Source organism: Bos grunniens, chromosome 6 (assembly GCF_055505025.1).
Source record: "Bos grunniens cultivar Pamir isolate PY7600 chromosome 6, Bosgru_T2T1.0, whole genome shotgun sequence".
In the NCBI taxonomy this organism is placed as follows: Eukaryota; Metazoa; Chordata; class Mammalia; order Artiodactyla; family Bovidae; genus Bos; species Bos grunniens.
In genome coordinates this window covers 27,227,832-27,246,406 of record NC_141170.1, presented here as the reverse complement: position 1 = coordinate 27,246,406, position 18,575 = coordinate 27,227,832, and the positions used below count along the sequence as shown (strand labels likewise).

The 18,575-nt window shown below is 38.7% G+C and overlaps 1 protein-coding gene across 7 annotated transcripts in view; it reads right to left on the bottom strand.

The window, feature by feature from the left end:
* The window catches only part of CDKL2 (cyclin dependent kinase like 2), a 46,035-nt gene extending 30,424 nt beyond the window's left edge, over positions 1-15,611 (bottom strand). For 4 of the 7 annotated variants that reach the window (XR_015165297.1, XM_086405359.1, XM_086405356.1 and 1 more), the window contains exons 1-3: positions 15,163-15,611; positions 12,427-12,625; positions 1,600-1,794 (exon numbers count right to left, since the gene is read on the bottom strand). Coding sequence is in view for 5 of the 7 variants with exons in the window: in XM_086405359.1 (XP_086261485.1) it covers positions 1,600-1,794; positions 12,427-12,594 (363 nt within the window). In the remaining 2 variants the exon portion in view is untranslated. Of the gene's footprint in view, positions 1-1,599; positions 1,795-12,426; positions 12,626-13,662; positions 13,748-15,162 lie in introns of those variants that run through there. The other 3 variants (XR_015165298.1, XM_086405360.1, XM_086405357.1) reach the window with 1 other exon arrangement.
* Between the last annotated feature and the right edge of the window lie 2,964 nt (positions 15,612-18,575).

Genomic DNA, 18,575 nt, shown 5'->3' with positions numbered 1-18,575 from the left:
CCAGGTTCCTCTGTCCTCCACTATCTCCTGGAGTTCACTCAAATTCATGTCCACTGAATTAGTGATGCTATCTAACTATCTCATCCTCTGCCAGCCCCTTCTTCTTTGCCTTCAATGAATTTCCAATCAATTGCTCTAATAATGAGGGCTCTCAAGACTAAGAGAATAAAGCTATCACTGAAGACTGCGGTGGTCAGGGAAAATTTTTGAGGAAAAAGGTGGGCTCTAAGACAGGTGTTTAACACTAGTGTGACCTAGATAAATGTAGAAATGAAAGGGCAATCCAAGTGAAGGGGACAAAAAGAGCAAAAGAGTGAGAATGGGAGTAGACCAGTAGCCACTAGGGAAATGTTTTTCCTGGAATAGAGGTTACTTACTAGGTTATGCCTCAACTGCCAGCCTGGGAAGTCTGAGCTCATGTCAAGGTGATGGGAACCCATGGGAACCCATGACATGACCCATATGGTGTTTAAAGAAGATACTGAACATTTAAAGAAGATAAAGCATGAACAAGATAAAGCAAAGAGGGCAACTAGAAGTGGGGAGAAGGGCAGTGGGACAAATAGGAGGTGAAAGATTGAGGGTGTGAGGAGAAGAGGACAACAGAGGATGACATGGTTGGATGGCATCACCAACTCAAGGGACATGAATCTGAGCAAATTCCAGGAGATGGTGAAGGACAGGAAAGCCTGGCATGCTGCAGTCTGTGGGGTTTCAAAGACCTGGACGTTTCTTAGCAACTGAACAACAAAAACAAAAGGCCTACGCTAGTCTGGTGCTCAAAGGAATGGAAAGGAAGAGGTGGAGCGTGGGAATATTCTAAATCAACAGAATTTAGGAAGTAATCTCAGACACTTTCCTTAAACCTGGGAATCTAAAAGAATGGTGGGTCCATTAACAAAAATAGAAGAGTCTAGAGAAGGTTAATTTTGGTTAAGAATAATTAGCAGTTTAGTTTCAGCAATATGTGTTTTTAGGTGGATTTCTGAGCACCCAAGTGGAGGCATACATCAAGCAATTATAAATGTAAAGAGGCAAAAAATATAAATTTTTACATTTGTAAAAATTATAAATGTAAAAAAGGTCAGTTAGTTATAAAAGAGAGACTATGGAAAGAGAAAAGAGGACACTGGGAAACAATAGTAGAAATTCTAGACCTAGGCAAAACAAATTATTAGGTCTAATTCTCTAATACAAGTAAATTTTATTTTGAAAATTTTGAAAATATATTTATTGTAAACTCTTGGAGGACCAGAAACTGGCACTGCTGAGCATTTTGCATAGGCTAAAGTTAGTAGCATAGCTACTAACTTCTATTATATCCTAGATATCCACAGTAAAGGCTAGTTAATAACATGCATAGCTCAAGCATATAGAGTTGAAGTAAACTGATGTCTGTAACTTACTTTCAAATAATGCATAAATAAATCAGGCAGATTAATAAGTAGACAAATGGAAGAAAAGATGAATAAATATTTCATAAAACAAATATAACAAAATGTTAGCAAGTATAGAATCCAGCGACAGGTATATGGGTGTTCACTGTATATTCTCCCAACTTTCCAACTTTATAAATTATTATTTAAACTGAATACTTACATTGTGACTGTGACAAAATCCAATCCCATTGATAACCTGAAACAAATACTTTTGAACTAGTTGGTAGTCTAGTCCATTTGGAGAGAGCTCCAGGTCATCAAGAACTGTATGGTCAACAAATTCAAAGACTAGGTACCATCGCTTTTTTTTCTTACATACTTCCAACAAATTCACCAGATTTTCATGCCTTAGTTGCTATCAAAAAAAAAAAAAGTGAAAAATAATTTTTTTGAGGACCAAATTATTAGTAATAGTCACAGTCTAAAACAGATCTCAGCACAAGAAAAACATCTAAATAAAATGCATAAACAGTATAAATTGTGAAACTATATCCTGGCTTTTAAAATATGGTAAAAGACCTTACTGCTCCATTCTCCTCTCAGAGAACACAACAAAGCCAATAAGAAAAAGAAGGGTAGCTTCATCTTTGATGAAATTAAGAATGATCTAGGACCCCAACCCCCAAAAAATGAGGTGGCACCATCAAGGTCAAACAGGAGTCTAGGGAGATACCATAAGATTATCTGTGGTTACAAAGCTGGCAGAGCAGAGTTTTCCAAAGCTGATGACATACCCTAAAAAGAAAAACAAAACCAAAAAAATACCCTTCTTTGATATAATGAGAACAGGGTTCACAGACTGTCAGTGAAAGCGTCCTAAGAACTGAATGGCACCAGGAAACAAGAGGGGAGGGGTGAACAGTCCCATAGAAACTCATCTGCTAGAAGCAGTCTGTCAGTGAAATCAAATGGAAGGCAAAACGATTCATTATGAACAAACCTACAATTACAAGTTTCAGAGAAATTAAGGAGAACGTAAATAAATCCCACACTAGGGCTTCTGTTGTTAGGAATGTCACTGTGAACCAGGGTGGATTCCTGCTAGCCTGGAACAAGACCATGGCTACTCCTGAAAATGAACCTCCTTCAGAGAGCTGGCCCAGAAGGGTCTCACTTTGTTGCAAGATAAGAAACAATCAAAAAGGAACAAATTCAGAATCTATTCAGAGATACTCTGTAATGTAATATGGGAAAATAATATTTTTAAATGATTGTATGTATATGTATAACTTATACATATATGTGTATAATAATACACTTATAATAATAATATATATAATTATATATATTTATATATAATTATATAATATAAAAATATATATAATTATATAATAATATATAATAAGTGTATAATGATTCACTTTGCTGTACACCAGAAACTGACAGAACATTTTAAATCAACTATTTGTTGTTGTTTAGTCACTGAGTTGTGTCTGACTCTTTGCGATCCCACAGACTGTAGCACATCAGGCTCCTCTGTCCTCCACTATTTCCCAGATTTTGCTCAAACTAATATCCATTGAGCCAGTGATGCCATTCAACCATCTCAACCTCTCTTGCCCCCTACTCCTCCTGCCCTCAATCTTTTCACCATCAGAGTCTTCTCCAATGAGTCAGTTCTCATCGTGTGGCCAAAGTATTGGAGCTTCAGCTTCAGCATGAGTCCTTCCAATGAATATTTAGGGTTGATTTCCTTTATAATTGATTGGTTTGATATCCTTGTAGTCAAGGAGACTCTCAAGAGTCTTCTCCAGGACCACAGTTAGAAGGCATAAATTCTTCAGCACTCAGCATTCTGTATGATCCAGCCCTCACATCCATGCATTACTAATGGAAAAAACATCAGTTCAGATCAGTTACTCAGTCGTGTCTGACTCTTTGTGACCCCGTGGACTGCAGCATGCCAGGCCTCCCTGTCCGTCACCACTCCTAGAGTTTACTCAAACTCACGTCCATTGAGTCAGTGATGCCATCCAACCATCTCATCTTCTGTCGTCCCCTTCTCCTCCCGCCCTCAATCTTTCCCAGCATTATGGTCCTTTCAAATGAGTCAGCTCTTCTCATCAGGTGGCCAAAGTATGGGAGTTTCAGCTTCAGCATCAGTCTTTCCAATGAATATTCAGGACTGATTTCCTTTAGGATGGACTGGTTGGATCTCCCTGCAGTCCAAGGGACTCTCAGGAGTCTTCTCCAACACCACAGTTCAAAAGCATCAATTTTTTGGCACTCAGCTTACATCGTAGTCCAACTCTCACATCCATACATGACTACTGGAAAAACCATAGCTTTGATGAGATGGACCTTTGTAGGCAAAGTAATGTCTCTGCTTTTTAATATGATAAGTTGGTCATAACTTTTCTTCCAACGAGCAAGCATCTTTTAATTTCATGGCTGCAGTCACCATCTGCAATGATTTTGGAGCCCCCCAAAATAAAGTCTCTCACTGGTTCCATTGTTTCCCCATCTATTTGCCATAAAGTGATGGGACCAGATGCCATAATCTTAGTTTTCTGAATGTTGAGTTTTAAGGCAACTTTTTCACTCTCCTCTTTAAAGAGGCTCTTTAGTTCTTCTTCACTTCCTGCCATAGGGTGGTGTCATCTGCATATCTGAGGTTACTGATATTTCTCCCAGCAATCTTGATTTCAGCTTGTGCTTCATCCAGCCTGGTATTTCTCATGATACACTCTGCATAGAAGTTAAATAAGCAGGGTGACAATATATAGCCTTGATGAACTCCTTTCCTGATTTGGAACCAGTCTGTTGTTCCATGTTCAGTTCTAACTGTTGCTTCTTGACCTGCATACAGATTTCTCAAGAGGCAGGTCAGGTGGTCTGGTATTCCCCTCTTTCAGAATTTTCCACAGTTTGTTGTGGTCCACACAGTCAAAGGCTTTGGCATAATCAATAAAGCAGAAGTAGATGTTTTTCTGGAACTCTCTTGCTTTTTCAATGATCCAGCGGATGTTGGCAATTTGATCTCTTGTTCCTTTGCCTTTTCTAATTCCAGCTTGAACACCTGGAAGTTCATGATTCACATACTGTTGAAGCCTGGCTTGGAGAATTTTGAGCATTACTTTACTAACATGTGAGATGAGTGCAATTGTGTGGTAGTTTGACCATTCTTTGGCACTGCCTTTCTTTGGGGTTGGAATGAAAACTGACCTTTTCCAGTCCTGTGGCCACTGCTGAGTTTTGCAAATTTGCTGGTATATTGAGTGCAGCACTTTCACAGCATCATCTTTTAAGATTTGAAACAGTTCAACTGGAATTCTATCATCTCCATTAGCTTCCTAGTGGAGATATGATGCTTCCTAAGGCCCACTTGACTTCACAATCCAGGATGTCTGGCTCTAGGTGAGTGATAACACCATCGTGATTATCTGGATCATGAAGATCTTTTTTGTATAGTTCTTCTGTGTATTCTTGCCACCTCTTCTTAATATCTTCTGCTTCTGTTAGATCCATACCATTTCTGTCCTTTATTGTGCCTATCTTTGCATGAAATGTTCTCTTGGTATCTTTAATTTTCTTGAAGAGATCTCTAGTCTTTCCCATTCTATTGTTTTCCTCTGTTTTTTGCACTGATCACTGAGGAAGGCTTTCTTATCTCTCCTTGCTATTCTTTTGAACTCTGCATTCAAATGGGTATGTCTTTCCTTTTCTCCTTTGCCCTTTGCTTCTCTTCTTTTCACAGCTATTTGTAAGGCCTCCTCAGACTGCCATTTTGCCTTTTTGCATTTCTTCTTCTTAGGGATAGTCTTGATCACTGCCTCCTGTATAATGTCACAAACCTCCATGCATAGTTCTTTAGACACTCTGTCTATCAGATCTAATCCCTTGAATCTATTTGTCACTTCCACTGTATAATCCTAAGGGATTTGATTTAGGTCATACTTGAATGTTCTAGTGGTTTTCCCTACTTTTTTAAATTTAAGTATGAATTTGGCAATAAGGAGTTCATGATCTGAGCCACAGTTAGTTCCCAGTCTTGTTTTTGTTGACTGTATAGAGCTTCTCCATCTTTGGCTGCAAAGAATATAATCAATATGATTTCGGTATTGACCATCTCGTGATATCCATGTGCAAAGTCTTCTCTTGTGTTGTTGGAAGAGGGTGTTTGTTATGACCAGTGCGTTCTCTTGGCAAAACTCTATTAGCCTTTGCCCTGCTTCATTCTGTACTCCAAGGCCAAATTTGCCTGTTACTCCAGGTGTTTCCTGACTTCCTACTTTTCCATTCCAGTCCCCTATAATGAAAAGGACATCTTTTGGGGGTGTTAGTTCTAGAAAGTCTTGTAGGTCTTCACAGAACCATTCAAATTCAGCTTCTTCAGCATTACTGGGTGGGGCATAGACTTGGATTACTGTGATATTGAATGGTTTGCCTTGGAAATGAACAGAGATCATTCTGTCATTTTTGAGATTGCATCCAAGTACTGCATTTTGGACTCTTTTGTTGATGGCCACTCCATTTCTTCTGAGGGATTCTTGCCCATAATAGTAGATACAGTAGTCATCTGAGTTAAATTCACCCATTCCAGTCCATTTTAGTTTGCTGATTTCTAAAATGTCGATGTTCAATCTTGCCATCTCCTGTTTGACCACTTCTAATTTACCTTGATTCATGGACCTAACATTCCAGGTTTCTATGCAATATTGCTCTTTACAGCATCGAACTTTACTTCTATCACCAGTCACATCCACAATTGGGTGTTGTTTTTGCTTTGGCTCTGTCTCTTCATTCTTTCTGGAGTTATTTCTCCACTGATCTCCAGTAGCATGTTGGGTACCTATTGACCTGGGGAGTTCATCTTTCAGTGTCCTATCTTTTTGCCTTTTCATACGGTTCATGGGGTTCTCAAGCCAAGAATACTGAAGTGGTTTGCCATTCCCTTCTCTAGTGGACCACGTTTTGTCAGAACTCTCCACCATGACCTGTCTGTCTTGGGTGGCCCTACACGACATGGCTTAGTTTCATTGAGTTAGACAAGGCTGTGGTCCTTTGACTATACTGACATTTGTTAGAAAAATGATGTCTCTGCTTTTTAATATGCTGTCTAGGTTTGTCTCAGATGGTAAAGAGTCTTCCTGTAAACACAGGAGACCCAGGTTCGATCCCTGGGTGGGGAAGATCCCCTGGAGAAGGGAATGGCAACCCACTCTAGTATTGTTGCCTGGAGTATTCCATGGAGAGAGAAGCCTGGTGGGCGACAGTCCATGGAGTAGCAAAAAGTCATACACGACTGAGCAATTATCATTTTCATACTTTCCTTCCAAGAAGCAACGTCCTTGAATTTCATGGCTGTAGTCACCATCCATAGTGATTTTGGAGCTCAGGAAAACAAAATCTGTCACTGTTTCCACTTTTTCCCCTTCTATTTGCCATGAAGTGATGGGACCAGATGCCATGATCTTAATTTTTTGAATGCTGTGTTTCAAAACAGCTTTTTCAATCTCCTCTTCCACCCTCAACAGGCTTTTTAGTTCCTCTTCACTTTCTGCCATTAGAATGATATTCCTTGCATATCTGAAGTTGTTGATATTTCTCCCAGCAATCTTTATTTCAGCCTGGCATTTCACAGGATATACTCTGCATATAAGTTAAATAGGCAGGGTGACAATAGATAACATTGTGTGCTCCTTTACCAATTTTGAAACAGTCAGTTGTTCTGTGTTTGGTTCTAACTGTTGCTTCTTGACCCACTTACAGGTTTCTCTGGAGACAGGTAAGGTGGTCTGGTACTACCATCTCTGTAAGAATTTGTCACTGTTCTGTAATCCATAGAGTCAAATGCTTTAGCATAGTCAATGAAGCAGAAGTAGATGTTTTTCTGGAATTCCCTTGTTTTCTCCATGATCCAACAAATGCTGGCAATATGATCTCTGATTCCTCTGCTTCTTTGAAACCATCTTGTAAACTATAAGTTCTCAGGTCATGTACTGCTGAAGCCTAGCTTGAAGGATTTTGAATACAACCATGCTAGCATGTGAAATAAGCAAAATTGTACAGTAGTTTGTACATTCTTTGGCATTGCCCTTCTTTGGGATTAGAATGAAAACTGAACTTTTACAGTTCTGGCCACTGCTGGGTTTTCCAATTTTGCTTACATATTGAGTTCAGGACTTTGACAGCATCATCATTTAGGGTCAAGAAGCAGCAGTTAAAACCAGAAACAGAACATCTGACTGGTTAAAAATTGGGAAAGGAGTACAAGAAGGCTGTATACTGTCACCCTGCTTATTTAACTTATATGCAGAGACATCAAGTAAAATGCCAGGCTGAATGAATCACAAGCTGGAATCAAGATTTCTGGGAAAAATGTCAATAACCTCAGATATGCAGATGACACCACTCTAAAGGCAGAAAGTAACGACGAACTAAAAAGCCTGTTGAGGAGAGTGAAAGAAGAGATTGAAAAAGCTGGTTGAAACTCAATATTCAAAAAACTAAGATCATGGCATCCAGTCCCATCACTTCATGGCAAATAGAAGGGGAAAAAGTGGAAACAGTGACAGATTTTATTTTCCTGGGTTCTAAAATCACTGTAGATGGTGACCACAGCCATGTAACTCAAGGACACTTGCTCTTTGGAAAAAAAGCTATGACAAACCTAGACAGCACATTAAAAAGCAGAGACATCGTTTTTCCAACAAAGGTCCATCTAGTCAAAGCTGTGGTTTTTCCAATAGTCATGTACGGATGTGAGAGTTGGACCATAAAGAAATCTGAGTGCCAAAGAATTGATGCTTTTGAACTGAGGTGGTGAAGACTCTTGAGAGTCCCTTGGATAGCAAGGAGATCAAACCAGTCAATCCTAAAGGAAATCAACCCTGAATATTCATTGGAAGGACTAAAGCTGAAGCTGAAACTGCAATACTTTGGCTACCTGATGCAAAGAACTAATTCATTGGAAAAGATCCTGATGCTGGGAAAGATTGAAGGCAAAGGAGAAGAGGGCAGCAGAGGATGAGATGGTTAGATAGCATCATCAACTCAATGGATGTGAATTTGAGCAAACCCTGGGAGACAGTGGAGGACAGAGGATCCTGGCATGCTACAGTACGTATCCACAAAGCATTGGACACAACTTAGTGTCTGAGCAACAACAACAAAATGCACCTAACAAGAAAGAATCAAACTATATGATGCAAAAATTGAGAAGTGCAGGGAGAAATACATGAATCTTCTATCATAGTTGGAAATGTCAACATTTTCAGAAATAGATCTAAGTAGGCAGGTAATCAGTAAGGCCTGAGTTGAACTCAAGAACACAATCCAACAACTGGGTAGAACTGCCATCTATAGACTACTTCATCCAACAACAGAAGAAGTAACTTTTTTCTCAACCTCATGTGGAATATGCACCAAGATATACCACTCTGTGGGCCACAGAACACAGTAACAAATTGAAACAAAGAAATCATGCAATGCCTTCTGTCAGATCAAATGGAATTAAACTGTAAATCAATAACACAGAGATAACTGGAAAATCTCAAAATAGGTGGAGATTGAACAATATACTTCTTAATTAAATTAAAACACAGGCTATCTGTTTCATATTATCCCCCATCCCCCTCTCTCTTCCTCTATTGCTCTGCTTTTCTTACTAACAGACCAAAGCTGAGATTCAGACTTCATTAGAGAAGGCATGGCTGCCATAGCAATGTACAGACTGCCAGCGGTGAAGACATGTGCCACAGGACGTCAGCCAGCCACGTGGAGAAAGTGCAGGTGCACCAGAGGTGTTCCATGAATGATGCTGATACAAGCTACCAAGTCCACCATGTGATCTGCTCCCTTCATGACAAAAAAAGGACCCACCAGGAAGGGAAGCCTCTACTGACAATGCCTAAAATCATACAAGCTGGCAAAAGGAGAACTGTTTGCAGAGGCCCCCTCCAGTTTCACAAAGCAGAGCAAAAAGGAGTGATTCAAAGCTGAAAGTTGATATATGGCACAGTAGCCCATGAACATAGAAGAAAAAAAATCTTGGGAACAAAACGTCTTCACTCTAGCCTCAAATTATTCCTAAAAAAAATAATGTTTCAAATGTAATGTCCAGAGGAAAAAATAAAGATAACCAGGGCATGCAAAGAAATGTTACTATAAGTAAAAAAAAAAAAAAAAATCAGAAGATAAAGTTAATCAAAACAGATGCAATATGAGTTCAGATATTGGAATTATCAGATATAAGCGACTATGCATAAAAAGTCAATGTCAAAAAACTGAGGGAACCTGAAACCATAAAAAGTGATACAATAGATTTGAACCCAAAGAAAAATTCTAGAACAGAAAAGTTCTAGAAAATTTCTGAATGTTAGTGCCACCAAGCACCCTTAAGGGTACCCTCAAGAGCCTCATTTAAGCAAACATAACTTCTCTCAGAGGGTAAGATAACATCATCCAAAAACTCTATAGAACTTTTAGAAATTAATACTGGCATATCAAGAGATAAGACTCAATCAAAAACCAAGAGAAAAAACAGACAATGGAAATAAACATGTGGGAGATCTATTTACTGGACACAGACTTTAGAAAAGCCTGTGATTTAAATAGAAAGCAAAATAGAGGGTCTGGCAGCAAAATGGAAATTATAGGGAAAAAAATCAAATAAAAAATTAGAACATTAAAATATGTCTTTAAGAAATCAGTGGCTGAGCTTAACAATAGATTAGATATAGCTGAAACAGAACTACTGAACTGGGGCTTCCCTGGTGGCTCATTGGTAAAGGATGCCAATGCAGGAGACAGGAGTTCGATCCCTGATCGAGAAAGATCCCACATGCCTCGCAGCATCTAAGCCTGTGTACCACAACTGCTGAGCCTGTGCCCTAGAGCCTGGGAGCTGAAACTCTGAGTCCACATGCCACAAGTACTGAGTGCCCTAGAGCCCATGCCTCACTAGAGAAAAGCCCACGCAGCAATGAAGACCCAATACAGTCAGAAACAAATAAAATTTTAAAAAAGAACTACTGAACGGAGGATAGGTCAAAAGAAAATCTGTAGAATGAAGTAAGGGAAAACAAAAGGATGAAAAACACAAAAGAATATAAGACACATATAAGGAAGGTCTCATATATGAAACTGAAATCTTACATGGAAAAGAGAAAGAATGGGACCGTAGCAATATATGAAACAATAATAGCTGAGCATCTTCTAGAAGTGACAAATGACATTATTTTATAGATGCAAGGGCCATAAAATCCAAGCAAGATAAATATAAAGAAACCCACACTTAGGCATATTATTGTAAAAGTGTTGAAAGCCAAAGTCAAAGAGAAAGCTTCAATGCACCCACTAAGGAATGTCTGACCTTTCAATAGAAGCAATGCAAATGAAAGCCAGCAGAACAGTGTAATGTTATCTTGAACATATCAAATGTAACTAACTGCCAACATAGAGTTCTATATCCTGTAAAAACACTCTCTTAAACAGAAAGCAAAGACTTTTTTTGAAAGACAAACACAAACGGACAACATTCCTTACTAGCTTCAAAGAAAATAAAAGGACATGATTTAAGTACAAGAAAAATGATCCAAGATGGAAGCTCAGAAATGTAGGAATAATTGATAAATAACGGAAAAGACAAATATTAGGTATTTATTAAAGGAATAAGAATCTTACATAGTACATACTCAGATCACAGGGCAATTGTGTTAAAACCAAATAATCTAGGGAGAAAAACCTAGAAATTTTCCACACGTTTGGAAATGAAGGAAAATGAGAAAACATTTTGCACGGCTAATCAAAATTTCTAGGACACATACAAGCTATTCTTAGAAGGAAAATGACAGCCTTAAATGCATATATGAGAAAAAAAAAAACAACCTAGAAATAAAAGAAGTTAAGCGTATAACTCAAAAGATTAGAGAAAAGAACTATAAAATAACCCACCCAAAATAAGTAGAAGGTATAAAATGCTAAAGAACAAAAATTAATGAAATAGAAAAGAAATACACAACAAGAAAGACCAACAAAGCCAAACACTGGTTCTTTCTAAAGACAAAACGGATAAACTTCCAGTTAGATTGATGTGGGTGGGGTGGAGGAGGGAGTTAACATAGCAGGTCTGAGATTTTTATCCTTAGAAAGTTGGCTTGCAAAGTGAGCCCTTGGCTTGTACCTAGGTACTTGGATTTCAGAAGTGTTCCTTCATTTCTAGAACTGATAAAGTGACTCATGGTGCAAACAATATGGTGTATGCTGAATACCTGCAGTTCTACTAAGAGTCTGGAATTTTGGTGCAAGCAAAGCAGGGAGTACCTCTATGACAAGCCCCGTAAAAAAAACTCAGCACTGAGTCTCTAATGAATTTCCTCACTAGACAATCACACGTAGTGTCATAACTCATTGCTGGAGGAAATTAGCGCATCCTGTGTTAAGCCACTGGGAGAAAAGTGACAGATTTCCTCTGAAATTCACCCCATGTGCCTTTTCCCTTTGCTGATTTTACTGTATATCTTTTTACTTTAACAAGTCATAGCCAAGAGTACAACTATTTGCTGAGTGCTGTGAGTCCTCCTAATCACTGAAACTTGGGATGGTCTTTAAGACTCCCAACACAGCTGTTGGTAAATAGATAGGCAGACAGATAGAGAGAGGGACAACAAATACTTTTAAAATTATGTTCTGGGACTTCTCTGGTGGCCCAGTGACTAAGACTCTGGGCTCCCAATGTGTTGGAGACCTGGGTTCAATCCCTGGTCAGGGAACTAGATTCCACATGCCACAACTAAAGATCCTGCCTGCTTGCAGTAACTAAGACCTGGAGCATCCAAATAAATAAATAAATAATAAAAAATTATGTTATGGATAAATGAAAACTCAGATGTAATCCTTCTGTTTATTACCAAAAGAGAAACAAAAATCTATACTTTAAACTTACTTATGGAAATAAAACAAATATTTAAAAAGCACTTTCTAAAACTGTTGACCAAGAAACAACTCTTTTTTTTTTTTCAATTCAATATACATGTTTACTCACCTTTAGTAACTTGATTTCTCGCATGGCAATTTTTTTAACCATTTTATCATCATCACTTTCTAAGAACTTCTTGATGGCCACAATTCTTCCACTATCTTTATTCCTACACTTCATCACCATTCCATAGCTCCCTTCTCCAACCAATCCTAGGTTCTCATATTTTTCCATTTTAATTCAAAACCACCAGGAATTTTTCTCTCTGTGGGAACCGAAATATGGCATTAATTATGTTGAATACATTAATTCCTCTACCCTCCCAAATTAATTCTTCCCCACCTGTTTTCCATATTAGAGCAGACACTGCATTTATAGCTGTCCTCTGTATTTATTCCCATCTAAGCTATGTTTTCAAAATATTCACATACATTTCATAATAGACAAGGCAAGTGGAACTGAAGCCATTAACTTCAAATTTAAATAACTGCATGTCATGTTAATGAAATCTCAATATATTTTTAATGCAGATAAAACAATGCTTGAACTATTATACAAAACAATTACAGTCTACCTTAGAAAAATACAATTCCTTTTCACTCAGATGTGAAAACCAAGTGAATCTGGTTTTAGTGAAGATAAAATTTATTTTTTTACATCAGGTTTAAAAGATCAAAATTGAGGATCTTTATAGTCTTTCTACTCAGTCGAGGGAAATATTACCATGTTAACACTAACAACTTCTGATAAACTTTTTTTTTTTAACTTTTCTTACCATAGTAATTAAATTCTTACATTGAACATACTAAATAACAGTCACACAGTATGTAAGAAGATTTTTAAAAATTAAATGTTAATGTTCCAAATATTGTATTTCAAAAATCCTTTTAATGATTAATCACTAGAAGTATGATTATTTGAATTTTGTGTTTAGAATTATTTTACATCACATTATATGACATTTTCTGAAAAAAGGCAATCCTAACAAATTCTGTCTTACTTTACCAATGATTGGTGAAGGACTAGCAACCATTCCACTTGATATTTTGGAATAGAAAGAAACTTTTCAGTCCAGATACAGTTAGGTTTTAATTCATAAGTTTTGATTGTCAAGAAATATAAAAACTAATAAACTACAACCTCAAAGTTAAATTTATTTTTACATGTGTTTTGGAAATTAAATTCCAGAAGCAGAAAATAAAAAATATTGCTTTTAATTCCAATGTGATTCTAAAAGTTTTGGGAGGAAAAAAAGTCTTTGGTACTATATTCCAGCTTCCCTGGTGGCTGAGAAATAATCACCTGCCAGTGCAGGAGACACAAGTTCAATCCCTGGGTTGGGAAGATCTCCTGGAGAAGGAAATGGCAACCCACTCCAGATTCTTGCCTGAAAAAGAAAATCCCATGGACAGAAGAACCTGATGGGCTACAGTGCATGGGGTCACAAAAGAGTCAGACACGACTTAGCTACTACACAACAAAATATATATTCAAATGATGATTCATAATTGAAATTTTTTAACCTGACAACATAGAAACACTCATTCATAAAACTCGGAAAGAAACAAATTCTTACCTATAACATTAGTTGTGTACTTATGGCAATCTAAAATTAATTTACCCACCCAGACTGTGAAGTGTGATATTTTCCTTTCTTCCCTATTGGTACACTAATGACTAAGACAAATATTCTCTTTGTTCTAGCAAACTGTGAAAACCCAATGTATACATTTTCATCAGTTTACATTTGACAATTTAGGATATATATATATATATATATATATATATATATACACCAGCTATTTTTGTCCTTGGTATGATAAGCCTAAAGTCTAGTCTTTAGTAACATATGCTGTCTTAGTGATAGGAAAAAAATTAAGGAAAGAAGAAAGAGAGAATTACACTGATAATTTTTTCCAAACACTGACATTTTATTTGAAAGTTAATAGACAGAGGTTAAATGAAATATATATATATATATGTTGATAAACATGGAAAATCAGAAGATTGATCTTCGAAAGGAGAAAAAATAAATCCCAGTCAACACCAACCCAATTATGTCATTATTTTACTACCAGCTCTGATAGGAGGTTCTCCCATAAACTGTCCCTGACACTAACTTGCCATACATTTGACATTTTAACTTCCATTTAACTTCTATTAACTATTTTAAAATAAAATGTCAGTGTTTGAAAAAAATCAATGTAATTCTCTCTCTTTCCTTAATTTTTTTTCCTTCCACTAAGACGGCATATTTTATTAAGGACTAGACTTTAGGCTTATTATACCAAGGACAAAAATAGCTGGAATCTATAACTTGAACCATTTAAAAAAAATTTGTAATTGGTGTCCTCAATATTTGGAAATGCAAAGTGAACAAAATTAAAATTACCTTAAGCATGTCACAAGCTAACATTCTGCAAGTTAACTAATCCACATGTACTCTCCAACCAGCTGCACACTGGGTCACGGTACATTGAACACACTTGCTTTTTCAAGTGGCACTGCCCACAAATACCTTAACAGTATCAAGGCTGAAAAAGCTTCTTGTTGTGTGAAACGGTTACTCATAAACCATAACTTCTCATGCCTTCTACTTGTAAATGTAAAGGGTGATACAAACTAAAAGGAAATCTGACCAATTGGCAATGCGGTAGCTCTGGACATATGCCAAGGAAGCATAGGGTTCTTCTACCAATAATTTAGATAATAAAAATAACGCTGTTTTATTGTGTTAAAGACACAAATCTATTATAGGTGAAAGAACGAGATAATTGAAGCTTTAAAAAGTATTGTACTTACTGTTTGTTTTAAATCTTTCCGCGTGGAAAGTCCCAAAGGTTTTCAACTTGGAGACAAAATTGAGGTGAAGAGCATCTTCTTCGCAGGTCTAAAAGATGCTGACTAGCAAACTAGCAATTCCACAGCTGTCTTTATTTCTTCTGCGGACGCAGTCACGGGTCCCAGGTGAAGCAGGCAGGTAGGCAGATTGGCCTCAACCCGCCGCAAGCTTACACTCAGAAGAACCGCGGGCCGCATGCTGTCGTCGTCAAGGCAACGACCTCACTCTGTCCCCAACCATAGGCACAAAGTCTCCAGAGAGAGATACGGCCGGGGTCGAAATGCGTCCACGGCAGGCACCAACACCTGTTAAGGCCAAGGCCTGTACGGAAATTAGCGAAGGTGAGAGGGCACCGCCCCGCAGCTCTTAAGATGCTTGGTCCTTGTAGTCAGTGAAACGGCTCAGCTCTGGCAAGCCCTAAGCGAAGGCGTTGGCCTCCAAGCTGCAAGGGGGCGGATCCTCACCCGCCCAGGCCCGCCCCCGAGTGCGCCAAGCCGCCCGTGTTCTGATTGGTTGAGCTCTGTCGTCAAGATCTCTGATTGGCTTGGCATCACCCATCCAGCCAGTTCTCCTGGGGCTCGGCTCTCGATCTAATCTCTGATGCGCAGACGCTAGTATCAGCATACACCTACGTCCTCAAGTAAGGGAGCACCTTTCCTTCTTTCCTTCGGTGGGAGATCTCTCCTCTAGACTGGGAGCAACAAGCGATTCTGGTGCTCACGGAGAGGCTAAAAGTGGTGGTGGTTTTGTAGGATTGGGTGAATATGGAAGGGAGAAACCGTGAAAATAGTGCGATGAAGCGTTCTTCAAACTCCTCCACTGAGCCGGGAAGTGGGCTCTGCAGCCCTCGCCCGGGAATGTTCGGGCTTGGAAGCGATTCGACGCTTCCTTTCCGGTCTGGGCAGTGGGGCCAGTGTGGGACAGGTAGATGAGAGTGACAATATAGGAGGTGATAAGTAAACGAGGCAAGGTGAAGGTAGGTAAGTGACGACAGAACTGACGTTAGAAGGGACCTTGGGGAGGACAGCCTGGGCACTGAAAGTGAGGGAAATATTTTGGAGATAACGAAAGGGGAAGGGAGGACAGGGATGAAATAACAGGAAAGTGGCTAAGACGGTTGGGGAACTAAAAGACATGAGCAATACTGGCATATGACAGACAGCCAAGCAGGGTGCAGTTAGGAATGCTATGTTTAAGGCAAAGACTAAGTCAATCCATGATTAGGCAAAACTGGTAGGTCAGAATCATGCAGATGCTTAAGTCACACACACACACACACACACACACACACACAAAACAGGGTTTTTCCTCATTCCTTACCTCTGCAAGGTAAGGTATGAGGATGCCTTAAACTGTTATTTTCACATTAAATCATAAAAACCATTTTATAATGGAATTTGGTCTCTGTAATTCCTTGATCCAGTTAGGAGTGTGTCCTGGATAGCAGAGCTACTAAAAACTGAATTGTACACTTTAAAGGGGTGAATTTTATGTATGTGAATGATATTGCAATAAAACAATAGACATACAGGAGGAGAAGAAATTCATAGCTGGCCCAGAAATCTTTTTCAGTAAATTTATATATTTTAGCTTTGAGCAGCCCAATTCTTTCTCACCTTAGCAGTCATCTGTTAAATAACTCGGCAACAATCATTCTCTATGTATCTGGATATCCCAAAACAATGTGCTTCAGTCAGTTTCTTGCAAGAAAACTTTAAAAAACCTCTCACTTAGGTCTCATGAGATACTGAATGATCATGGGATTTTGGGATCACTTCAGTTGAGTTACCAAGTGAACGGAAGGGCCATAAAATCTTCAGACTAAAAAAGTAAGGTTATCTTCAGTATTTTATGGCTCATGCAGCTATGAATGCATTCTATCATTCTATTAAAACAGACTGACTCATTTTGCAGTTCTTGTTCTTTGATGGAAGGATGGACATTTGTCATAGAAAAGATAATTCTGTTCACAATGTAGTAGTTGATTCAGTGACTCATTGCCACATTTAAAAGTGTTTAAGACAAATAGATTTGGAAACCTAAAGTACAATACTTGGTCAAATTCAATATACACCATATTTGATCTGTCAGTCACCAACACAGTTATATCATAATAGTATAAACCTGGAATCCATTCCTCAAATGTTAAAAATAGCATATTCTGTTTGCACTGATGACTCTTACAAACTCTCCCTTGATGTTCCCTCTCTCCCTCCAGCCTCTATCCCCTTCCTCTGTTCATATTCATAGCACTCATGCATGCTAAGTTGCTTCAGTTGTGTCTGACTCTGTGCCACCCTATAAACGGCAGCCCACCAGGCTCCCCAGACCACAGGATTCTCTAGGCAGGGATACTGGAGTGGGTTGCCATTTCCTTCTCCAAGATATTCATAGCAAACCTACATAAAAAATTGTTAATTTCCTGTTCTCTCTTGGGCTTTCATCCTTCTCACTTCATTGGAATAGTTCTTCCCAAAAGTCACTACGACCTATATAAAGCCATCTGTGTGTGGCAGACTACTGGACACTCACAATAAGCTGGCTCCTTTTTTCTCTATGTGTGGCTCGCTTATTTTCTGAAATTTCCATTGCAGTTAGGGGTGGTCATGTGACTGAAGTCAATGGAATATGAGATGTGTACCATTCCCAGACCTTGCCCATGAAAATCTCCATTCAAGATCCTCCATGTTACTTTTGCCTTCCATCTAGCAGTAATGGAGATGATTATAATGTGATCTTCAAACCACACTGTGAAGCTGGTAGAGCCTTCATTCATCTAGGTCCCTAAATGATTGTGTGAGGGAGCGACTACTGACCTCTTCACCACCACTCCTTTTTTATATGAGGGGGGAAAACTATTGCGTTTGAACTATTACACATTTCAGGGTCTGTTTATTTTAGCAGTTGTGTATTATTCACTCAGCCATGTCTGACTCTTTGCAACCCTATGGATTGTGGCCCGCCAGCCTCCTCTGTCCATGGAATTCTCCAGGCAAGAATATAGGAGTGGGTAGCCATTCTCTTCTCCAGGGGATCTTCCCGAACCAGGGACTGAACCTGGGTCTCCACATTGCAGGCAGGTTCTTTACCATCTGAGTGTCCATCTAATTATTTGACCTCTCAGCAGCATTTAAACAACTTACTATACTTTGCAAGACAAATTCCCAAAACTTAGCTTCCCTTGACACCAATATTTGCCACATTTTATCTGTTTTCTCTGCATGTTCTCCTGTTGTAGAACCCTAAATGCGGGGATTATCTGAGCGCTGTCCTCAGCCTCTTCTGTGCTCTCTTGCTAGATGATCTCATCTAACCCAATAGCTGCAAAGACCTATACTGACCAATCACAGCATAGCACTCTCAGAATTCCAAT